This window comes from Neovison vison, chromosome 2 (genome assembly GCF_020171115.1).
Source record: "Neovison vison isolate M4711 chromosome 2, ASM_NN_V1, whole genome shotgun sequence".
NCBI lineage: Eukaryota > Metazoa > Chordata > Mammalia > Carnivora > Mustelidae > Neogale > Neogale vison.
This window is the reverse complement of record NC_058092.1, coordinates 226539979-226564985: the sequence shown is the minus strand read 5'-3', so window position 1 is coordinate 226564985 and position 25007 is coordinate 226539979. Positions and strand designations below refer to the sequence as shown.

Here is a 25007-nt window from a genome sequence, read left to right as displayed (position 1 = left end):
TCTGGTGGAGCCCCTCCAAATGCTGGTTCCAAGGCTGTGAGGTTGCTGGATGTAATTCATGGAGGTTAGTAGGAAGAACTGTTGGTCTAGAAACCCATTTCCTCACCTCCCATAGCAATGTCCCAGGCGCACACGTGCGTGTGGATCTCCCCCTACACGCGCGCCCCCCCTACCCCCGCCAAACCATGGTCTGGGGTTGCAGGAACTTGTGGGGCTCCCTGTCTCTCCAGAAATCCAGATGTTCCAGGTTTCCCTCACTGGGGCACCTCATCTCCCGAACCATCCCAGGGGGTAGATAGCTGGAAGATTCTGCCCCGTGTCAGAAGGGGCCCAGTGCAGCCTGCCGCTCTCGGCTGTCATGGTGCTGTGGCTTCTGCCACTATAAATACTCCTTTCCATACTTATTATTTAGCATTTGGAGAGCAGCTATTTTACACTCGGTGTTCTTTGTAACCAGGAGGGTCTTCCAGTTCATGCCAATAAAATTTCCATTTACTCTGGACATCAACCATGGTGATTAAAAAAAAAAAAAACCCATAAATTATTTACTGGAATGGAAGTTCAGCTTACAGTAATAATGCATTAGTTCAGCTAGCCGTGAAGCCTGTTATAGGATAATAAATTTTTTTTATTTTCCTTCTTAAAAGATTTTTGCCCGTAACCTACACATGACCTTGAACTAATCAATTTTCAAAGATGACAGTGCAGGGAGGGCATATAAGGAGAGTGAGAAAGGAAGGAAGAGCTTTTCTAAAATAGCCTGATTTTTAGGCAATTGTCAGCAAATACCCGTTATCTCACAGCTAGGAAGGGAAAGAAATGAAAATATATATTGCATTTCTTAAACCGTAAGGACCAGACCTTAAAAATCCTTTTGAAATTGAGCATTTGTTTGATAGATACATAAATCTGGCAGCTGGAAAGAGGGCCTGTTCGGAAAAGCTGGGGAGTCACCATTGTTGAGACCAATTGTCATGTCACATGAGCCTAGAGCCTTGGGGAAGAGAGTCAGCTCAAGGGTTCTCTCTTTATTTTTTTAAAATGTTTTATTTATGGAGCAAGATCAATTTTATGTATCTCGGGAAGTCTACAGTTCTGCTCACCGCCATTTGCTGACTAATGTCTCCAGCAGAGAAGGACAACAAGCAGGTTCAAGAATTATGGCTAGCTTTGACGTTTCTTATCAAGGCTGTTTTTTATTTTAAGAACATCTGCTTTGATTAAAGGCATTAGAGCCAGGAGCAAATAAAAATGTGTCTGATTTTCACATGTCTGGCATTTTATAACAGGAACCGTGACGAAATCTGTGTCTTAATTCTCACGCCCCTAAGGCAAGTGATGAGTATTAACCTAGTATAGTTCAACTAGTTTCTTCTCCATTATCTGGTTTGGGGTTCTAAAAAAAAAATTCCTATGGCAGAGGACTCGTCGGTTGAGTCAGACTCTTATTTATATCCTCTACTTTGCTGCAAAGATATTTTCATACCCCTCTTTGCTGCAAAAATTATTTTAAAAGTGACTTGGTTGAAGAATGTGTTGGGACATGGGTCCTGGATTGAGTGAACCTAGAAACATCCTCATCAAATTATTTTTGTATTCCCACAAACTAAAAAAAAAAAAAAAAATTGCATAGTAAATACACAAGACAGAAGTGACATTAAATTATTTGAAACGAATAACAAAGGAGAGCTGACAATTGTTTTCTGTGGGTTTACTAGAAAGATTCAGGTGTCTTTCGTGTCTTTCTCTTCAGCTTGACCATCATTCTGTGGCAGATGGTTTGCATTCTTGAAATGATCGGTGTTTTTCTGATTCTGTGACGTGAAATCATCAGCTCCCTCTGTGTTACCGCATTTCAGGGGGACGTGGAAGACGCTGTGAGTGTCTATGTAACGTCTATGTAACGTGGCTGGAACGGTGCAGTAGGTGTTTCTTAGAACTCCCAGATCCCTCTGCTCTGCCCTTGACCATCCTTACTAGCGGACTGTGTTTCTTTCATCTCTGTTTTGCTATTCTTTTCTCCCTACCTCCACAGACGGGTCTCAATTCTCTTTCCATCAGCTTCCTTTCTGGCCCTCAAGCCTGCACTCTAAATATCTCTATCCTTGTTGCCTTGTTTGTCCGTCCCCCACATGCTCAGGCCCTCAGTGTGTCCTTGAACTGAAATATCATGTAGGCGGGTGTTTTCACGGGGCAGGTGTTTTTGTATTGGCTTTGATCACAGTCAGTGACAGCTGGTATTTTTTACTGTGGAATGTAACATTACATTAACATTACACTACTGTAATTAACAGTATGTGTAAGGAACATTTACATAAAAGTACGTGTAAGTAACTGTTACGTGTAAGTAACAGTAGTGTAATGGCCAGTGTGGAAGTGGTTGGTAGCCTGGACACACAGTAGGTCCCTTGAGCCTATAGACATTCCATATATCAACTTTTCTCCCTTGTCTGTTATCTCAGATCTGTCAAATAGCCATAGATCAATAGATAATATTCTGTTGACCCCATTGTGTTTATTCCTGATGACTTACTGTTGAACGAGAGCTCCCTGGATTGGTGGAGAAGATTAGGACACTAGAAACTGCCTATACCCTTCTGGGCCTGAAATAGCCTTTTCCATATTCTTTTCCCTACGAATTTTTTTTTTTTTAATTTTAAAATTTATTTTCAGCGTAACAGTATTCATTGTTTTTGCACCACATCCAGTGCTCCATGCAATCCATGCCCTCTATAATACCCACCACCTGGTTCCCCCAACCTCCCACCCCCCGCGAATTTTTGAGCACCATTTGGATATCCTAAATGGTTAGCTAAAAGAACACAGTTGTCAGTCCTGGCTCTGCGTATTCCTGTGGGGGGCTGTACACCTTAACTGGCAAGTTGTCTTCGATATGGGATATGCAGAGCTCTAAATGGGGGCATGCATGATATGTTGTTGGATTTCTACGCATCTCTAAAAATGTTACTCCTCTATGCAAATCAGTGTTAAGTCATCACGTGGTACAGCTGCATTTTCACTTCTGATGGAGGAAGTCCATGAGGGTCAATCACCTCTAGGCCCGGCTCAGTGATCAGCAAGGAATTGGGTGGGGGAGGGGCAGGGAGAACCGAGAAAAGCCTTAATTCTTGTCCTCACATATCCTGGAGTCCTCGGGGGGCCCAAGGCATGTGTTCAACGTGTGGCCCAACACATGCTCTTCTGCAATCACTGGGACGTGCTCTGAGAAGAGCCGAGTGATGGGATAATTAAGACCGAGCAGACAGCGGGGTGGATGGTTTGTCTGCAGATAATAGCTTGTTTGCTAATTGCCAACACCAGATTTCCTGGGCAATTAGACATTTGGTGTCTTCCAAGACCTTCTGTGCAAATGTGGACACATGGCCGCAGGCCTCACAGGTAGCAGGTGGAAGGAAGGTGGTTCCCACTGCTGGATGGCATCTCTCTGCAGCCTGCCCAAGGGGCCGTGGGCAGGGCAGACTTCTCGCCGACAGGTGGGAAGGACCATCTGGCAGTGCTCCCTAGCAGCGAGGCTGGAGTCCCCCTGCTTTATGGAAGGGGAGTACCCTTGGCTGGGAGATTAGCAAAGAGGGTGGACTTCAGCAGGCTGGGCCAGGGGCTGGGCTTATGTCTCTGTTCTCTTTTCAAGAGCACCAAGCCATGGGTGCTCCTAGGAATCAGAAATTGCTCTCCCTCTAAGATGAGCAAGTTGAGTATTTTAAATGCAAATTTTTTATTATGAAAAAGTATAGATGGCACAAAATTTGCACTTTTAACCATTTTTAAGTGTACAAATCAGGGACATTAATTTAACCATTGTTAAGTGTACAAATCAGGGACATTAATTTAACCATTTTTAAGTGTACAAATCAGGGGCATTAATTGCGTTCACAGTGTTATAAACCATCATCATCCCCATTTCCAGCAATTGTCCTCACTCAGAATAAAAACTCAGAACTCCCCATTCCTTCCTCCTCCCTCCCAGCCCCTGGTAACGTCTGATCTGCTTTCTGTCTCTCTGACCTTGCCTGTTCTAGATATTTCATGTATGTGGAATTATACAAAACTTGTCCTGTTGTGTCCAGCTTATTTTACTTGGCGTAATGTTTTCTAGGTTCCTCTGTGTAATAGTGTGCCCAAGAACTTCTTTTCTTTTTGCAACCGAGTAATATTACATTGTATGGACACACCCATTTTGTTTACTCATCTGTTGACGGAGACTTGACTTGTATCTACCTTTTGGATATTATGAATAATATCACAGTAATGTGTACATTTAAGTGTCTGTTTGAATCCCTGTTTTCTGTTCTTTTGGGTAGATACCTATGCGTGGAATTCCTGGGTCATATGGTAATTCTACATTTGACTTTTTGAGGAAGCACTAAACCATTTTTCCATAGCAGCTGTACCATTTTGCACTCCCACTGGATATCTACAAGGGTTCCAGTTTCTCCATATTCTTGCCAACATTTGTTACTTCTTTTCTTTCCTTTTTATAGCTGCCATCTTAGTGGCTGTGAAGCCTTACCTCATTGTGGTTTTGATTTGCATTTCTCTGGTAACTAATGACATTAAACATCTTTCCACGTGCTTATTGGCCATTTGTGTGTCTTCTTTGGAGAAAGGACTGGCGAAGTCCCTTGCCCTGCAAGTTGGTTTTGGGTCTCTGTACCGACTTGCTTTTGCAAGGTTTGGAACTGGATCCTCCCCGGGAGAAGGGAGACCAGATGCCTGCAGGAAGTGGAGGTGGCTGTGCAGATTTGAAGGCTCACATTCACCCTTTCATGATTCACTTCATTCCCTCAGCCCATTTGGTACCTACGGTAATGATGCTCTTTGAGTTCTCACGGAGCAGGAAAAAACAAAAACCAGTAAGTGTGTGGGATTAACCAGAGTGATCTGAGAGCAAAGGTTGGTGGAACCACTGCTGTGCTCCCCTAGAAGCAGGACTTTCTCAGACACCTCATGCCCTCTGTGTTTCCTTGACCATCAGTATGTTTGAGCAAGCTTCCCAGTTCTTCCCACCCAGGAGTAGGCTGTGTACTAGCTGGGCAATGTTTGCAGAGCACCCCAGTGGGCCCTGGCAATCTGTGGGTGCCCAGGGTCGCTCACAGTCCATGCTCTGCTGCCCTGCCAGTCCTGGGTGGCGGGCGAGGAGACCAACGTGGAGCTCCCAGCAGGGACAGTGTGACTTCTCCTTGGGTGCTCATTCCCGGAGGAAGGCCACTGGGCCCTGGCAAGGTGTCAGGACAAATGTCGGTGCCTGCATAATGGCGAGGCCAGCAGGGCCATCATCATAATGATGTCTGGGCAGCTTGGCTGTTGCCTCTTCTCTGGTTTGACCTCATGTGTGTTGTGGGGCCTTAGGCGTGGGGTCCGGGGACACTAGCCTGCCTGACCTTCTGCCGTGGTTTCTCTTAACTGGATGCCAGAGCTGGCAGGATCACTGAAGAGAGATGAGTCCCCACGTTGTGTGTGATGCGGCCTCCTGCTAGAGGGGGGAGGAGCGGATGTGTCCACTAAACAAGGAAGTTCTTTCTGGACGCTGCACGCCTGTCCTGTATTCCTGTAATGGGGCTTGTTGATCTCTGAGATAAGGCAAGGAACCTGGAACCTCTTCCCAAAAAACGCATCCAAACATTTGCTCAGGTTCTTCTGGTCCATGGCTGGGCGCAGGTGAGGTTCCGGCTCTTGGGAGAGCGCAAGCCTGGAGTGAGGCCATGTGGGGGTCGGGCAGCATCTCCGCCAAGCAGGCCCTGGGGTGGACTTGGTGAGAGGCCTGCTGGTCAGGGGGAGAGGAAGAACGTTTCATCTGGCTCTAAATACCGAACACAAGTGCCCGAACAGACAGACCATGCGTGTGCTGGGGTTTGGCTTCCCGGGGCTCAGCCCATATCGCTTTTAAGGAGGCCTTTGTCTTTCCTTTCAGAAACAGCCCCCACGTCTGCATATTCGTCTCCAGCCCGGAGTCTGGGGGACACAGGGATAACACCGCTGTCTCCTTCCCATATCGCGGTAAGAGATGTGTCCCTATGTGCAGGGCTGTGTGCTGACGATCTTTGCTTTCTGGATCTGCTCTCACGATCCAGGCTGCGGGGCAGCCGCTCGCCTTTGTGGGCGGGGAGTGCATGGTCCCAGGGACTGGCCCTGTGAACCCACCAAGCCCTTCCCCACCCTGGGCCTGGAAAGGCTTTCTGGGGTGTGGCTGGTGCTTCTGGGGCTTTTGGCCTGCGTGCGTTAGCAGGAAGGGCGGGAGGACCCCTTGAGCTCGAGGGCCCAGAGACGGTGAGGCATCTTTCAGCAGCGAGCCGCCAGCTCGGGCTGGGGCGTCAGTGAAGAGCACTGTAGTCCGGGAGTCTGTGGCTGGGCTGGCTTCTGCATTGGCCGGCCCAGGGAGGCGACCTAGTTGGGCAGGGGACTGCAGACTGGGCTTTGCTGCCACCTGACCCCTCACTGAAAAGGCCGATTTTTGTGGGGCAGCTGTTCAAGGGACTTCCACGTAGCCGACCAGAGAAAATTGCCCTGGGAGGGGTCACTTTGCCAGAGGCTCCGCTAGGCGGGGTCACCAGCTTGCCCTGGTTTTCCTGGAACTGTCTGGGTGTCACCTCCCTCAGTGTCCTGGAACTCCCTCCGTCCTGGGAACCCTGGGGAGGCTGGCTTCCTAGGGCCCGTCCTCACACTGCGGCTTTCCAGACGGCACCCTGAGGGGCCCCCATAAGAGCTTCAGGGTCACCTTGCGGTGTGTGGGGAGGGGGGACTGTGTGACAGGAGGCCAGATGGGTGGCGCTCTCACCCCCTGCTCTAAGCAGTACATGTCAAGCCCGACATCTATGGGTTTATAACGTGAAGTTCTGGGGATATAAAAGAAAGTCTACACCTCTTTAAAAAAAAGAAGGTTTGGAAACCTAGAATGGCCTGATCCACTCACTTGATGTTGAGGAAAGGCTGTGGTCCCCTGAGGGACGTGACTTGCCAGGATCACGTGGCCAGGGTCCCGGGCACGCAAAGCCCTCCTCCTACATACAACACGCCTGAGCAGATCGAGTGGTCACTAGAGACGCGGCAAGGCCACAGCTGGCAGAGCATTCTGGGCCGTGTCTACGTGGGGATTTGGGGGAGGGGGCAGTGAGGAAAAGGTTGTGTCACTCGTCACTCGGGGAACAACTGGGCTTCCAGACTGGATGGACTTTCCATAATTAGTCAAGTTCACAAGCAATTGATAAAGGGGCTGGTGGGCAGGCTGTGGGCAGGTGTCTTCACCCTGGCCGCCCTGGCCTCTGCTCAGGGGGCACCTCCATTTTTCCCTGGAGCCCCTTGGGTGGGGGCTGAGGCTGGCCCGCTCTCTCCGTGGGGCTCACTTTGTGGCACACTTGAGCCAGGGTTCTGTCTGTAGTGGGTGCACACCTGGGCAGAGTGGAAGGCCAGGCTCGGCCTCCCCCGCCCACCCCTCATGCTTTACCCCGGACGTCCGCAGAATGATGCTGACCCGAACGTCTCGGAGCAGCAGACGTTTCTGGTGGTGGTGGCCATTGACTTCGGAACCACGTCCAGCGGCTATGCCTACAGCTTCACCAAGGAGCCAGAATGTATCCACGTGATGAGGTGAGCCCTGTGGGTAGGGAGGGCGGTGTGGGGGCGCCATCACTGCACCTGTGGAGACTTGGAGGAGGGCCCTGGGGCAGGGGAGGGGGATTTGCCTAAGAAGCAGGTGAACGGCATTTTCTAGGCGGGTCCTGGATTCTGGCCCAGCTCCACCCCAAACCCCCTGCGCCCCCGAGCCCGCTCTCATCTCTGGGCTCCAGGTTCCTGGTCTGAAAAAGCATTAGTTTAATTCTGACTCAGTGGGTCTAGGGAAGGGCCTAGATGGCGTGTTCGAAACCTGACCCCGGTTATTCCAGCACACAGCCCAGGGAGGGGGTGCTGACTTGTAGGCAGTTTGCGATGATGGAGGAGGTCCCAGGCGTCCGCTCGGCCACACACTGTGCGACCTTGCGCAGTTGCTGGACCTTCTAAACCTGTTTCCTCATCTGTGAAATGGGGGTAATGTCAGTGTCTGTCTCACTGAGTGTGTGTGCGTGTGAAATGATACTTCCTTCAAGCTTAATACACAGTAAAATGTAAACAGGGAAGGTGCTAGTCCTCAAAGGATAGTAACCAGAAAGCAGAGTTGGGGGGAATTTCAGCCAGGTCAACCTGTAGGGTCACTGGAGTAGCCTGGGGTCTCTTAGGACACACTGTGTGCTCGTACACCGCGGCCTCCTCCGCCTCGCCCCGCCATGCACACAGCCGCCTACAACACCCTCTCGTCCTCCCCATCCACGCGTGATGGACTGTCTGTGAGGATGCTGGTCTGTCGGGGCACGCACACAGGCTCCTCCAGTCTGGTGCATGCTCTCCTGGGGCCCCTCGAAGCTTTGGGGGTCAGGGCTTTATCTCCCTGATTTTCCAAATCCAAGGATGGCTCTGAAGATACCCTGTGATTGGCTTTGGAACTCATTTAACTGGCAATTGTGGAATTAGTGATAGCTCCCAGATTAAGATCTTCTGCATTTTTGTAGTGTGTTGCTTAAAACAGAAGTCATAATAAAAGTGACCCCCAACCCCAATCTTGGTAGGGTTGTCCTAAGAGGCTCCAGACACCTGCTGTGTTGTATTATCAGGAAATAACGAAAAGCCAATTCTATCTAGTAGAGAACCCCGATGACAGCAGAGCCCTCTTCCTTAGTGGCCACGAGGGTTCTGCCTCTGGGCAGCGAGGCACCTGCTGTGAGGTCTTCTCTGCCGTCCCCGGAAATGGAACCCCGGGAGGGAGACGAGCATGCTATCAGAAGCTGGAGTCAGTGTTTATGAGCCTCTACATAGTTGTTTTAAGAAATGTTATTTTTTTTTTAAAGATTTTATTTATTTATTTGACAGAGAGAAATCACAAGTAGGCAGAGAGGCAGGCAGAGAGAGAGAGAGAGGGAAGCAGGCTCCCTGCTGAGCAGAGACTCGATCCCAGGACCCTGAGATCATGACCTGAGCCGAAGGCAGCGGCTTAACCCACTGAGCGACCCAGGCGCCCAAGAAATGTTATTTTGAAGGGATAGTCTTGCAGTGAAAATTGAAAAAAAGAAGAAGAAGAAATAACATTGCATTTGCTCGGGGGAGGCGGAGGAGATCCCCACAGTATCATCAGCCCTCAGACCTCTCGAGACATCATCTCCATCCTTGTAGAGATTTTGGAGGGAGGCCCTACCTGAATTTTATTTCAACCAGAACACGTTAACCTTGACACAGACTGACACAATTATGGTGGAGAAAGTTCAATAATTTTTTTATTTTAATAGGAATGAAGGAATAAAAGTTGGAAGGGGAAAAAACTCTGGAGGTTTATTGCCTCGTGAAAATGTCCGTGGTTGATGGTAACAGTCTGTTTGTGAGCGGTTGCGTGGGGAGCGCCTGGGCGCCTGGCGACTGGGGTGGGGAGGAACCCAGGGTCTCGGTGCGCTCGTCATGGGGACCTTGGCTCCCTGGGGAGAAGCCTGCATCTTGATGGAGCTTTGACAGGGGAAGCTGCCAGGGGACGATTCCAGAGCCAGCTGCATGGCCGAGCCAGGTTGGCCGTCCACCTGGGTTGTGACGGTTCCCCGAAGCCTAATGATGCCATGTCGGGAGCAGGTACGAGTCCTGCCAGGCGCTCTGCCACCTTCCCGGCCGGCCAGAGAAAGAGGCCTGCTTCCTCTGGGATACTGTGTCGCCGCCAGAGGCTCCTGTGGTCCTGCGGTTCAGGGCAACACAGGGCTGGGTGTGGGGGGCAGCTGCAGAGTCGGGACCTGGGAGAGAAGAGCGCATCCTGGCCACCTTGGCAGCCGTGGCTTCTCCTGCCTTCTAGAGGAGGAAGGGAAGGCACCGAACCACCTGGCTTCTCCACTCCTTCCTATTCTTTGTCTTTCTACCTAAGAGAAGAAGGAAGCTTCTCTGGGGCCCCACCCACCCCCTGCCCTACCTTACCCTCTCATCAGCTCCAGGACAGACTCCCATCCTCTCTGCCTGCCTGTCTGCCCACCCTCCTCCTCTTCTGGCTTCACTTCAGTATCCAGCCTTGCAGGACATACTCCCTTCCCCCCTCACAGTTCCCATCAGGACCCTCCTGCCTCCTTGTCACCATGGCTGTCACCCAGTAGGGAGGCACCAAGTCTCTCTTCTCCTGGAACTCTTCTGTGGACACCAGGCTTGCATCTCCAGCCCCCTCCGGGGAGTTCAATGCCAGCAGGTTCACCTGGAGTCCCTTGTTCCCTGTGGCCTCCTTGGTGAGGGCTCCAGGTTTCCAGGAAGAGGGCTTTCTCCTCTGGCTCCCACGTCGGGGCTTCTGGTACCTCTCCTCCTACTCACACCATGGCCACGTGCCTCAGTTCTCTCTCGGGACGGCTCGTCCACCTCCACCCCTTTCTTTTACCCTGTTTGAGCCTCCTCACCTCCGCTCCCACACAAGGCCTGAGCCTCCTGCTCAGTCTCCCGGCTTCCCGTCTAGTTCAGCGTGCTCTGGTCACCCACAGCTCTGATTGTGCCAAGCCCCTGCCCTCCAACCTTTAGATTTTCTCATACTTCCCTTTTACACGCTCCATTTCCACCCTGCCCAGTCACTTAGCAACCCCGCACAAGCTCCATGTTCTCCTACCTCTGAGCATCCTGCAGTGCCCTCCCCTCCTTCAAGATCCCAGCAGCTCTCTGTCAGTCCTTTGAGTCTCTCCTGAGCCCTGCATTCCTCCCCTTGCCCTACCATCCGGCACCTCTGCCTTCTTTGACCCCTAGGGTATTTCCTGGGTCCCTCGTTCCCCTGCGGTAAGGCAGGCATTTATGCATTGGTTTATACCCTACCTTGTTTTAGAGAGGACACAAGCTGACTATACATTTGTTTTCACAGCTTGCAAGTTAAAAAAACAGACCCCCCCCCAAAAAAAAGACACAACATCCTAGACAGAGACCTAAAGTTTTCATGTCTGGGTAACCAGCACTGGCAAACAGTAGGTGCTCAGTAAATGCTGAGTGGATGATCGAAGCAGACCTTTTTCTGAGGAAGACCCTGGTGCTTGCCCCTTTCCTCTTTCTTTCTGACTGAAGTCATATCTCTGATCACCCCTCAACCAACGGAATCAGAGCGTGCCTGTCGCAGCTCCCGTGAGCTCCCACATCTGGGAGAATCGTGCATACAGTAGGTGTTCTCACCAGTGGGCCTGAACTGCGACTCTGAAGGAAGGTCCCATAACCTCTGCCTTTCCTTGGTGTCAGGCGATGGGAAGGGGGCGACCCTGGAGTGTCCAACCAGAAGACTCCGACCACCATCTTGTTGACTCCCGAGAGGAAGTTCCACAGCTTCGGGTATGCCGCCAGGGACTTCTACCACGACCTGGATCCCAACGAGGCCAAGCAGTGGCTGTACCTGGAGAAGTTCAAGATGAAGCTGCATACCACTGGGGTAAGCAAGTCTCTCCCTGGCCCCCACGTCCTCTGCACTGGAGAGCCAACCTTCCCTCCGGCCCCGAGGTCTTCCCAACCCAGGAAACCCTCAGGTCTCACTCGAGCAGAAAGTAACATCCATTTACCTTGATTTTGGAAACAACCTGGAGCACAAGACACTTTTGCAGAATACACGGCACTTTCTGATACACACACGGGCGGAGAGATATTCAGAATGTTTAACAGCGTGTGTGCCTTGGCAACTGATCGGTCAGGGCAGACACCTGCTGGTGTCCACCATCTCCTCGGGGGCCGGGAGGTCCCTCTGCAGTTGCTGGGTTGTTGGGAAACCCGGGGGTCCTGTAGGTGTGCCTCGGGGACTGAGAGCATTTGGGGGACCCAGGGCAGAGGTGATTAGCTAACAAGTTTAGAAGTAAACATCTGTGTGGGGAAGCGGGTCGCCTAGGAAACAGGTGCCTAATGCATAGGTGGCTCGCCAAGCAGCTCTGTTCCCAGCATGCCGGTATCCTGTGAGCGGTCCTCATCCTCGAGGCCCTCCCCCAAGCTTCATGGAAAAGTTTGGATCACAGGATAGGGCTTTTTCAGTTTGAGCATTGTATCCCTCAGATTTTCCTTAATTCTTGGTACTTAGAGATTCGGGGTGTCGATGGTGTTTAGGACCACGGACGCTGGGACCACACGGCCTGGACTTAAATCCTGCCTCTGACACTCGCAAGATGCTTAATCCCAGTGACTTAACCTTTCTGGGCTCTGTGTGAAATAGAGACCCTGACAGGGCCTTCTTCACAGGGTTGGTGGAAGGATTAAAGGAATCAAGCTACCTCAAGCTCTTCGAGCCGTGCTGGTACCGAGAAAGTTCCAGCCGGCTGCTGGCTCGCATTGTGATTGCTTTGGTTCGTCTGCGTGTTTGCAGGTACAAACACACGTGAAGGGAAGCCCAGCAGCCAGCACCCTGCCTCCAAGGCTCTGGGTGCATCGGCGTGGCTCTCTCTCTGTGAAGCGGACAGGCTCCTGCTGGAAATGCCTCCTTCCCGTTTCACCCGACGGGAGTCGCTGCCAAACAGCCCTATGGCTTCCTGGTGGTCGGCCCCCTTTCTGAGCCTGGGAGTTGCCTCCCCAAATCGAGGGTGTCTTTGTTGAGCAGCAGGGCTGGGGTGGCTGGTTGGGAAGAGGAGCTCATGCCGATGGGGCAGGACACGGGACAGGCTCCGCGACACTGGTTCAGTCTCTTTGTCCCCTTCGTGCTCGAAAAGCAAAGCCTCCTTACCCGGCTGGACCAACCTGGGGGCTGGTTTTTGTTTTTCCCTCTGGTAGGAGCAGCCTCTGGTAGTAAGGAGCCTCTGGTAGGAGAAGCTTCTAGTGGTAGGGAGCCTCTGGGTTTGGGCTGCCTTGGGGGCCTCCTCTAGATGACCGCCCCACCGTCTGCCCATTGCCATGATGTGAGCACTTTTCTGGGCATTTTTGAAAGACCCCAGTCTGGCCAGCGTCTCCCAGCCAGACTGCTTTGGCTTCTGGTGGAGAAGGCAGGCGGCGGTGCCGTGCTCCCAAGAGGATTAAGCACAAACCTTAAAATAGGAGCTCTTCTGTTTGGGTGACTTGGTTGCAGCTCATGGGGAGTGAAAGCTTCCTGTCTGCTCCGTGCGTCGGCAAGTTGGCGGGATGCTTTAGGCCTCTGTGAGGCGGGCTCCTGAGGTGACTGTGAGTGTCCGAGTGTGGAAATAGTGTGTCATAGTGTGTCAGCTGTATCAGCAGGGGTGCCTGCTGCCTTTCTCTTTTCCTGGGCTTTGTCACCTCCCTGAAACCTCTGCTTCGTGAGGATCCAGGGGAGACAGAATGAGAGGGAAGGAGGGAGGGAGGGAGAAGTGCGAGGTAGGGCCTAAAGGGAGCACCCGGGACCCCCACCACAGGAATGGGGGGATGCTGCCAGGACCCTTACTGGGGGAGAGCAGGGGACACACTATCCTAGTCTACCAAGTATCAGGAAACAGAAATATGGCTCGCTGACTTTCCCAGACCTCCAGGGAGTTCCCGAAGCCACAAGGTGCGTCTCTGCTCCCCCGTCTTACTGTTCCTTCCTCTCCCCCACTAGGACCTCAACATGGATACAGACCTAACGGCAGCAAACGGCAAGAAAGTCAAAGCCCTTGAAATCTTCGCGTACGCCCTACAGTACTTCAAGGAGCAGGCGCTGAAGGTAGGGCATGTGCCAGGGCGCTGTGGCAGGGGGAGGCACCCCGGCCAGTCAGGGGAACGGACACGACCTCCAGGGAGGAAACTGTAGGATTTCCATTCAGAAAACAGGATGCGCCCTCGTGCCCCTGCTGGCGGGAATGGGAAGTAGGGCAGCTGCTATAGAGAAATCTGGCAGTTTCTCAAAGGTTAAACATAGAGCTACCACATGACCTAGTGATTCTGCTCCTCAGTATATAGCCAAGAGAAAGGAAAAATGCATATTTCCATGAAAACCTGTCTGTGAGTGTTTACAGCAGCAGCATTTGTAAGAACTAAAAAGGGGAGACAACACAAATGTCCATCGGTGGGTGGAAGGGTCCCTAAGTGGGTCTTTCCGTACAAGGGGATGTTAGTCAGTCATAGACAGGAATGAAGCACGGATGCCTGCGACCATAAAGAAACGTTGACGACATTATGCTGAGCAAAAGAAGCCAGTCAATTCTGTACGATTCCATTCATAAGAAATGTCCAGAGCAGGTGAATCCCCGGAGACAGGAGGCAGATTGGCAAGTGCCGCAGGCTGAGGGACGGGACAGGAGTGTCTGCTAATAGGAATGGGGCTTCTCTTTGGGGTGACGGGATTAGAGAGTGTGACGGTTGCACAACCTTGTGAATGCATGAAAACCCACTGAACTGTACATTGGGAAAAGGAGAATTTTATGGTATATGAATTATATCTCAGGAGACACGTGTGGCAGCTGGTGGGTCTCGGGCGAGGGGCTTGATTTCTCCAATACCCACGTTCCTACCTGGAAGAGTGGGGCAGGTTGTGTACCTTGTGGGTTGCTGGATATTAAACCAGTAGGCTCTTGGCAAAGGGTGGCTTCCATCCCTCCTCCCTGACCTCCCAGACCCCAGGGGAGAAGCTGGTGCCTGAGTGAGCGCCTTGGACGATTATTGCAAAGTCTGTGCAGTCAGGCCCTGGATGGGGAGGGATTGGCTACCTTCTAGGTGGCTACAGCTGGCCACTTGGTGTCTCTGCCTGTGGGCATGGTGACGAGCGGGTGGGGGTCAGATGCGTAAAGAGCCTCACGTACTGAGCTCCATCCAGAAAGAATTGGGAACTTTAGAAGCATTTGGTATTATGGGATCACTAGAAGAAATTTAGTGAACTCTAAAAATAGAATAGAGTTCTAGAAATAGGGCCTGAGGGAAACAGACGTGAGAATGTAATCCTGCTTTCATCCATTCAAGCACCTGCTTCTTCTTTTTTGAGTACTTTTTGTGTACCCGATCCTGGGCAGGTTCTGGCAGCATTGTAGTAAGCAGAGTATGAAGGAGTATGTGGTCATGTAGTCAGCGGATTGGTGTTGTGGGGGTCACTGTGGGTGTTCGGGGTTTGGTGAAGGCAGAGGTTCTGCCCAACGGGCGGCAAGCAGGGAAGGCTCCCTGGAGAAGGTGCATCAGGGGCCCCTCAGCGGCGGCAGCTGGAACGGTGCGTGTTTCGGGCTGATGGAATGGCGCAGGAAGAACGCAGGGGAAAAAAAACACAGCAGACAGCTCTGGAAAGCAACCAGTCTGGGATGAGAGAAGGGCAAGGCTACGGGGTCCCGTGGGAACAGCAAGCTTGGGTCAAGATCGTGCAAAGCCTCGAAGGCCACGCTAACGAACTACTTGAGTCATGGGGAGCCATCCATGACCATGAAATTAGCCATTTCTAATAGCGGAATACCATGGCCGCAGAGACCGCATTTGGGGGAGGGAGACCGCAGCGTCCGCACGGCCTGCAGGGTGGGGGAAAGCCCTGTGGAAGCAGTGGACTCCGATCCGAAGCAGGTGTGTCTGAGCACTCTGAGACTTGGAGAGTGGGGAGTCATACGGGGAACGCGAAAACCGAGAAGAAAGATGGGGCCAGAGCGGAGGGAAGAAGTAGACTCTGGGGAAGTAATTCTTCCACCAGAAGAGGGGGGAGGGGAGAGGACAGAAGGAAGGAGTAGGAGGAGGAGACATGGGGACCTGGGGAAAATTTAGGACCTGAGAAAGTTGTGACACTGGCTTGTGTTTCTGGTTGATCAAGGGGGAAAGAGTGAACAGCCCATCTCAGAAGGGGAGGGGAGAGATGGAGGGGGCCAAGGTCCAGCAGGGGTGCAGGAGGGGGTGTGGTTTCGAACATGTCAGCTCAGCTGAAAACTGCAGGAACCTGCTCGCATTTTCTCCCAGCAGGGAACATGCTATAAAGAAATTCCATGAAGAAAAGCATTTTGAGGAGATTTGTAGGAGCCGGGCCCTTCACGAGAGGGCGGGCTGGTGTTTGAAGGACACACAGATTCAGAGGAGGGGACAGTTGCACATTGGACCAGGATGAACAAGATAGGGTGTCTACGGAAGCAGCGTATCTCGGGCATCACAGGCGTGAAGCAGGCTCGATGTTCACGAAGGAAAGCAAGTGAAAAGTGCAACATAATGGGGAGTTTAATTAATGGCAGGGTCCTTTCCCTTCTAAGCTGTACTAAATCCACTGGTGAACAAACAGCTTATTTATTTATTTATTTTAAAGATTTTATTCATTTATTTGATAGAGTTCATAAGTAGGCAGAGAAGCAGGCAGAGAGAAAGGGGGAAGCAGGCACCCTGCTGAGCAGAGAGCCCAATGTGGCGCTTGAACCCAGGACCCTGAGATCATAACCTGAGCTGAAGGCAGAGGCCTTAACCCACTGAGCCACCCAGGCGCCCCTCACGTTCTTTTAAGTGTCACATATATCAGGGATGATAATGTTCAGAACATCTTGTCTTTCCTTATTTTTTCCGGCTTAATCCACTGAGCCACCCAGGTACCCCCAAACAGCTTATTTAAACAACCGTCCCTATGGCCAGGGAAGCCCATCGTTCACCTTTTGAGCCTTTTCCTGTTTAAAGAACTTAAAATAGCCTGGATGGCACTTGGCGGTGTGCTTAGAACCTTCCCAACACGTGTCACCACTCACCTGCCCTGAAAGCCCAACGCAGACCCGCAAGGCAATACAACATGATTAAAGACAAAACAAAACCCACTGTTTCACTTAGGCCTTGTGCAGAGATGTTGTGTTTTGAAAAAAAAAAAATTTACTGGACATATTTAACACTGCTGAACTGTAGGCGTAAAAAAATGTTCATGTGGTCGATTTTATGTTATGGGTTACTGTCTCAATTAGAAGTGAAAAAAAAATTAAAGGGCAAAAAATAAAAAAGTTTACTGACTGATCATAGAGGGAGTTCATTCCGCGACACGGTGGCTCCAACCCAAGGTATCTACAGAAACAGAGGAAATGAGAGATCTGTCAGAAGAAAGAAATCAGCAGCCTGTTAATCTTCTGAAACCTGTCCCCAGAACCGACTCAGACGCGGACGCGTGTTGGTGCGAGTTTCGGTTTGATTTCAGATTTGTGTGGTGCGTGTGGCGACCAGAGGGGAGCGGTAGGGAGGAACAAGCTTTACCAGAGGCCTTCTCGGGTGAGCGCCTCCTGTGTGTTCTCAATCTCCCCAGAAACACAGAGCATTAGTTCTATTCTCCCCATTTTACAGATGGGAATACTGAGTCTGAGAATTATTCTAGAGTCCTATCTTGTCTGCATGGACTTGGAGTGAACCTCCGGTGCTTCTGCCCCTCCTCGTTATCCGATGTGGTTTAGCTTGAACCAAAAGCTAAAAAGCAGCATGGTTCTTGCTCAGTCGTTCGTATCCCTCCCGTGCTGCAAGGAGGACTCCTCTGAGGCTCTGGCGTTGCCATAAGGCAGGGGACAGGGACAGCTCCGACAACTGCCACCAGGTGTTATGCAGAGCTGTGAGCCAGGCCCTGTTCTAGATACAAACCACATGTGACAATTTAGTGAAGACCTTGGTCTTGCGGGTTAAGATATCCCTGGGTCTGGGCCAAATCTTGGCTCTGCCACGTAGCCGTGCAGCCGTCAGAAGGTACTGCGTGCAGCTAGGACTCAGGATCCCGTCTGCAGGAAAGGTGCGCCGTTATCATCCCTTCCTAGTGAGATCCTGGGACTCATGGAGGTGAGGTATGCAAAATGCTAGGTGAGGTTGTCACAGAGTAAGCTCCCAGGAAATGTAGCTCTCAGAAAATTATCACCCCTCCCAACAACAGTGTGAGCTAGGTATTATTATCCCCATTGTGCAGATGAGGAAACTGAGGCCTGGGAGCCTGTCATGTATCCTGTCACATGACTCAGAAGTAGCCAAAGGCCTGTGACCTGCTTGCCTCCTGCCTGCAGTCACGTTCAGTGAGTGAAAGGAGTAGAGCTCCCAGCTTGCGGAATATTCGGGAAGCAGACCCTTGCTCCCTGACACGGGTAAGTTCAGCAGGCTGTAGGGTAGATGGCTTAATAGCTCACGGCCAGGAAGCCTGGAGTTCTCTGTGAAGCTGTAGGAGGACCAGCTGAGTCCCTTGACCTGCTGCATTTCCCTTGGCTATAGGAGCTGAGTGACCAGGCGGGGTCGGAGTTTGAGAACTCTGACGTCAGATGGGTCATCACGGTGCCTGCCATTTGGAAACAGCCCGCCAAGCAGTTCATGAGACAAGCTGCCTATCAGGTGAGTGAGGGGACGGGGTAGGTGGCAGCCCAGGGTGCCCATGGGGGTGACTGTCACCTCACTCAGGTGTCCCCAGCCCTCATGGGCCTCCCTGGGAGGCAGGGAGGGGTCTCCCACGGGCCAGGGGACATGAAACCTTCCTCTTGGGGGAGGAGAGAGGGTCTGGCCCACCGGGGTTGGGCCCACAGGGGCTGGGCCAGGCTCAGTTTTCCTTCTGGCTTTATATATTCTATCCTGTAGATTCCCCAGGGCTAGGATTTCAAACTGGGGTACAGGGACATTTCTCCGTGGGTGAACGGAACCTCAGGAAAAGGCTTGGGCAATAATAATGTTTGAAGAAGAAAGGAACAAAGAGAAAGCCGATGGCCGTGCACCAAGCACATCAGCTTGGTGTGGAGGTTGAGATCTGCACATGTACAGCTGGGACAGGAGGGAAATAGGCTGGTCTGTACGTTTCCCCTCGTAGCAACATGGGAGCACACATGGTCGGGGTGGTGAGGCCTCCAGACCTGCGCAGTGCAGACACCAGGAGGGGCAGTGGCATGGCCAAGGAATATGTCAGTCAGTGTGGCGCCATGGATAGAACATTCTAATGCCAATGGCCAGCCCATCCCTCTTGGGTGCTGGGGGCATCCCAGGTACCGCGAACCCTCATGGCCACCAAGCCTCACACTGTCCGCAGGCCACATGTGCCACGACGGGGCGTCCCCAAGGGTTTGACTTCATGGCAAGAATGGCCGGCTGTGCTGACCTGCTGTTCTGAACCCCGGGTCCAAGATGGCTCCCCCGGGCTAATGAAAGCCCACCCTGGGGCCTTGGTCCACTCTGTGCAATGAGAGTCCGTTTCCAGAGCCTTCAACCTGAGCTGGGCTGCGGCAAGTCACCAACGTAATAGATGTTCTCTTGCGCCCTCCCCACCCCGCTCCCAGGGGACATGTCTCTGATGTTGAGTTTGCAGCCGTAGGTATAAATTTCCTTTCAAAACACCCACCGGAGCAACCCTGAGCACCAAATGCAGCAAACTGGCCTCGGGTACCTTGGTGTCACGAATTGTACTCACCGCTTGGAGCTTCACTCTAGGTGACAGGCAGAGTTCCAGGGAGAGCCATGTCCCTGCCCACCCCCCGCCTCCTCCTCCCTACTTCCCCTTCTTCCCTTCCCTGCCGCAGGCTCTCCTCTGCGCTCCCCTTCAGCGTGAGAATCTGGCTCAGTCGAGTATCTGCCAAAAATAGATTTGTTTTTATAGGGATGAAGGAAGAGGGTAAGTTCCAGAAAGAGGCAACTTCTTTAAAAAGGAAGAAACCCAAATGTAGTCTCGCTGTCTGCAGAAGCCCGGGGCGCCCTGGAGCTTGTCCACAGTGTCGGCCTTCAGGCAGCACCCCAAAGACGGGACGCCGGGACATGGCTGTCTACGAAGACACAGCCAATGTTCTGAGTCTGCACAGGAAGGAGACTCAGGATTCATGGCTTTCACTCTTGCTTTCCCACAGGAAAACTACAGCAACAAACATGTGACCCGGAAAAGGGTCAGTTCTTATTTTGAGTCTGAAACAGAAAGAGGCACAGGGACTGGGAGATTTGTCAGGGCGGCTCGAGCCTTGGGCGGGCTCTTCCAAGGACTGCCTCTTGGAGCAGTGGGGCCTGGTGGGGAGGCGCCTCATACTTCGGGTGAGGAGGAAACCAGGCAGATGGGGGTGTGTGCCCTCTGGGGTTTGGCAGAACCAAAATGGCACCTCAGAGGCGTGAACGTAACCAGCATTTATGGATGTGGGGACTTCTCTTTCTGAACCCCAGAGATGACTCTGCAGACTGGCCTGTCCTTCAGATGCTGGGCAACTTCTGATGGGTGCGGACTTTGTGCGCTTAAATTTTGGCTCTTTGTAATTCTGATTTGATACTTGTGTCCAGTTTAGTCACCGAATGGCTTTCAAGATGGCAGGGGCCATTCAATCATTCTTTGTTTACTCATTCATTTATTCAAACTCATTCATTACTCATGCATGTACTCATGTGTACTCATTCATTTATTCACTAAACAAACCCATACCGGGAGACTTCTGGGCGCTGGGACATGGTTGGTGCTGGATTCGTATCCTGTGTAACCTGTGTAAGTCTCAGGTTGCTCACAGCTGAGTGGTTCACTGCAGCCTTTTGAACTTCAGGGAGAGGGGCGGAGGGGGTTATGGGGCACAACTGCTTTGCCAACTAGCCTGTGGTTATCTTTTAGCTTGTCCTCTGGAAGAGTCCCCATGACAAAATGGAAATGAAGCACAGCCAAAATTAGCATCTCTCTAGTTCTCTCTCCTCATCCTCCATTTAATTATACAGAAGAGAAATGTGTGCCTCTGATAGTTCATTTTATGTGTAAACTTGACTGGGCCAAGGGATACTGATATATGTGGTGAAACATCACTCCAAGTATTTGCTGTGAGGGTATTTTTGAATGAGATTAACATTTAAATTGACTGACTAAATAAAGCAGATTGCCCTCCCTAAGGTAGGTGGGCCTCATCCAATCAGTTGAGGGCCTGACTGGAATAAAAGGCTGAAACTCCCTAGAATAAGAGGAAATTCCTCCTGCCTGCCTGCCTCTAAACTGGAACATTGTTTGTTTTTCTCCTCCCTTTGGCCTCAAACTGAAACATTAGCTCTTCCTGGTTCTTGAGGCTGCCAGTAAGGGAATGATACCATCAGCTCTCATGGTTCCCCAGCTTGCCAACTGTAGATCTTGGGACTTGTCAGTCTCCATAATGGTGTGAACCAATTCTTTATAGTAGATCTCTTTCTGTGTTTACATATGTCTTACTGGTTCTGTCTCTCTGGAAAATGCTAATACAGAACCTGAGCAAAAACCCATAGTTCTTGGGTCAGCCAGCTTCTGAGATCTGAGGATACCCACCATCCCTTACCCCCAAAGTGCTGTCCATCAACCTGGCTTCAGGAGGAAGAGCTGGAAGGATGAGGTAGGATGGGACTCCATCAGGGCAGCTGGGAAACTGGTCACATCTCCCCTGCTTGCATGCAGGAAATGGAGTCCTTTCTTCAGGCTCCTTGGTGGCCCCATGAGCCCGAGTGCATGGCACAGTCAGATGGCTGAACTTCGTTCCTCCACTGGCCTGGTGGGGTTGGGGGAAGAGGCCTGGATGCAGAGCAAGAGATGAGGCTCTGGGCAGCATCTCAGAAGAAACAGGCCCGGAGGGGATGGTTCCGGAGCACTTTACGGGAACGGTTTTATCTGTGAAACTCCAAAAACTCCTCTTGTGTCAAATCCTTGTTGAAAAAGTAGGTTCTGTCTCTATGTTTTATAATTCACTGCTAAGAACCCCCTTAGACCCTCCAGGAGCATTCACTGAACAGATTGTAGCAGGAAGAACAGCAGGTCCTCTTCCGAGGCCTTCAGGAAAGTCCTAGAATGGGAGACAGTTTCAACTGAGTCTTGAGGGATAGTCATAGTGGACGGGGTCTAGTTGATTTTTAAAGGCATTTTGGCAAACCCTCATGGGTTCTGGAAACCTGTCAAATAAAAGACATTCCATTACATAGGACGATCTCATTTAACGTGGAGTTATACTTTGCACTGCTGTGGAAAGGAATCATGTCGGAGGGAAAAACAACAGCCACAGCAGAAGGTTGTCATTCAGTGTTTGGAGACAAGGGCCAGGACGTCACAGAAGGAAGGCTGGCTGTGGGGACGGGGGATTCATTCTCTCCGCAGCTGCCACCAAGCAGCCACTGTGTGCTGCCCTCGGAAAGTGTAGCATCTTGCAGAAGCGGCTCAGTGCGTCTGCATGGTCTGGAGTTGGAGACAGAATAGGCTAAGTGCTGGGCCGGCAGGGTCCAGCGGACAGAGAGCTTGCGTGGAACAGCAGCTGCGAGGTACCAGCTTCAGAGGCAGAATTCGCCAAAGCAGCGAGTGCTCCCCTGCTCTGGTGGACCCAGGCCTGATCCCCGGACACCTGACAGCTACCAGGCTGGGGGCCTCTGCTGAGAAGGACTGCAAGGGTTTATGCAGGAAGAAAGCCTACCCTTCCAGGCACAGGGCCCTCCTGCCCAGAGATAAAGACATCTGAGTTTTTGAGCATCTGGCAGATTCTTTTGCATTTCCTCCTTCTCTTGGAGTCCAAAAGCAGCTCTGGGACCCGTCCTAAGGAGCAGGAACCTGGCAGAGCCAGCTGCCTCCTCTTGGCCCAACGCTTCAGCTCTCTGCTGTGGCCTCCAGGGGAGTGCTATTGGGACATGGCCCCTCACCCTCTCTGGGGAGCAGGTTGGGGGCTGGTTCGAGCAGAGGAGTGTGGTTACTTTGTCCTGGGCCTCTCACGGCTCTTACCCCCCACCCCCCGCCCATGCTGGTTCAAAGTCCTCTGCACCTCCATTCCCCTTCTGCATCCTCTCCTGGGTACCATGAGGAACCCTCCGTGGAAACGGGTCAAAGCTTTTACTGTGGGGCTGAGGCCAACCCGGCTGGCAGAGGACAGATGAAAGGCCTCCCTGGAGGGATGTGGCCATGCTGTTTGGGGCATTCTGGGGCAGCCTGTGTGTCTTTCATGTCTTGAGGATGTGGAGCCTCCCGGGGGGAAGCTGGATTGTGTAAGTCACATACCGGGGACCCTCGGGCGCCTCGAGTTGTGTAACTGTACGCCATGCTTTTCACTTCTCTGGACTTCTTGATTTGGTTTTCTGTATAAATACTTCACAGCTGGTTTTTTTGTGGGTTTTTTTTTTTTTAAGATTTATTTATTTGAGAGAGAGAGAGAGAGGGGAGGAGGAGCAGAGAGAGGGGGAAAGAGAGAATCTCAGGCAGGCTCCCTGCTGAGCACAGAGCCTGATGCGGGTCTCGATCTCACAACCTTGAGACCACAACCTGGGCTGAAGCAAGAGTCAGACACAACGGACGGAGCCACGCCAGAGCCCTGATCTGTCACGTCTGCCTCAGAGTGGCTGCTCACCGTCTCAGGGAAGGTGTGCGGAGGGATGAAGGCAGTTATTTTTTTCTTCTGTTCGCCTCCACTCCCCCCATGCCAGGTCCAGGCCCCCCGGTGCTCCTCCCTGGAGGAGGGAGACTGCCTGGGGAGTGGACATCCCAGGGGGACACAGGACAGTAGTGAGCCTTCTCCTCCCTTCCCACCAGCCCTGGGCACGGCCCCAGCACTCTGCTCTCCTCACCCCTCCTCCCAGGCCATTTTCCCTTCTGAGCTGCGGAAGACCATCGTAAACATGTCGGCCTGGTGGTTTCTTGGCAGCTAGTTTTTCCTTCTTTTTCACCCCATTTTCTGGAAAGTTGAACCTGTTAGCTTCTATTCTAGGAAGCCCACAAAGGTGGAAAAGTCAGTCTTGGAGAGCAGGTCCTTTAGAGGGAGGCTGCTTTTGGTTTTATTTTGGATTTCTTCTGGGATCCTGGGGCTTAAGGCTCAGAAGTTTCATCTTGCCTGGCGACACTTAGGTCTGTAAGCCTTGTTCCGTCATTGGGCGCTGCAGCTGTCTTGGTGCCAAGGAAGTCTAACGTGACCCTGTGGGAGACCGGGGGAGGGGGACTTTGAGTCCTTGGGATCGGGAGTACTGGGAGATCTTGTTCTGCATCTGGGTCAGGGGCCTGTTGGTGGGCAGCAGGCTTCCTTCCACACGGGGACCAAACCGATGGACAGAAATGCCGCCGGGTGGTCGGCTAACAGCGGGGGGCGCAGAGCAGTAAGGAGGCAGTTTTCCTACGGACGGTGTGGAATTTGTGAAGTCGGTCTTCCAGAAGGGCTTCCACTGCTTGTGAGGCATCTGCTGTCGGCAGCGGGGAGAGCTAAGTCACCTGCCTGCCAGTGGGTTCTCATTAAGACACAGTTAACTGGTTCATTTGGGGCATGGTTGTTGCAGAAAATGGGTGCACGCACTTAGAGGTGACGTACCGTCTGTGCTGTCCCGGTAACTGGGTACAGAGATTCTACCTTGAAACCAGCAGAAGGAGGATCCTTAGAGACACCCCGGGAGTTTCATCCAAGTCGAAAGGCCTGGGTCCCACCCTGGTAGCTGGAGTCAACAAAAGTAGGAGAACAAAGAACCAATTAAAGAGCTGGTCTGCGAGGTTAAGACTGGGACTGGGCTCGCTCAGCCCCATACACTTGCCACATACATGCGCTGGAGCCCAAGACTGTCCGAGTTTCAGCCCTGAGAGCCCATGTCCCAGGAAACCCGGGACTGTTGGTCACCATCCTTCTCTAAGCCCGGCTTTCTTTCTCCATAAAGTGAAGGCGTTGAATAAAAGGCCAAGAAGGGCCTTTGCATTTCTAATACTCTAACCTGAACCCTCTCCCTTCCTTGTCCAATAACAGAACCTTCTAAGCCCCTTCCATCTGTGACTCTAGGCTAGCTCCTTCTGGGCAGAGGTCACCGTGCACGTGTGACATTAGGCAGACGGTGCACCCCCGATCTACAAGCTGAGTCCACTACCCCTTGTAGAATCGAGTCTCCTCCAAAGCGGGTGAGGTGCGAGGGCAGCACCCCGAGGTTCCCTAGGGAGCAGCAACAGAGACCACAAACACAGTGGTGAGACACAGCACGTCTCTGTCCCATCATGCTGGTGACCTGGAAACCCTTGGGGCTTGAATGGCTTCAGGGAGTGAGGCCTCGTGCTTCAGTTCAAGCCCATGGGAGGTGGGCAGGGACCTGGCAGAGGCTACGCCAGGCTCGTGTCTCGGAGCGCCCTCTGTGGGGCGGTCCTGGAGTGTCCTGGCCGGCTCCTGTCACAGGGTCTGTGATTGGAACAAGCCAGATGTCAGAGCGGAAGTGTGTCTGCCATTAAAGGGGTAACA

General features: G+C 52.1%; 1 protein-coding gene across 3 annotated transcripts in view; it reads left to right on the top strand.

Moving 5' to 3' along the window:
* HSPA12A (heat shock protein family A (Hsp70) member 12A) overlaps positions 1-25007 on the top strand; it is a 149924-nt gene that overhangs the window by 110511 nt on the left and 14406 nt on the right. For all 3 annotated transcript variants that reach the window (XM_044240601.1, XM_044240599.1, XM_044240600.1), the window contains 5 exons: positions 5930-6015; positions 7475-7602; positions 11272-11458; positions 13550-13654; positions 18094-18210. In XM_044240601.1, the coding sequence (XP_044096536.1) occupies positions 5930-6015; positions 7475-7602; positions 11272-11458; positions 13550-13654; positions 18094-18210 (623 nt within the window). The remainder of the gene's footprint in view (positions 1-5929; positions 6016-7474; positions 7603-11271; positions 11459-13549; positions 13655-18093; positions 18211-25007) is intronic.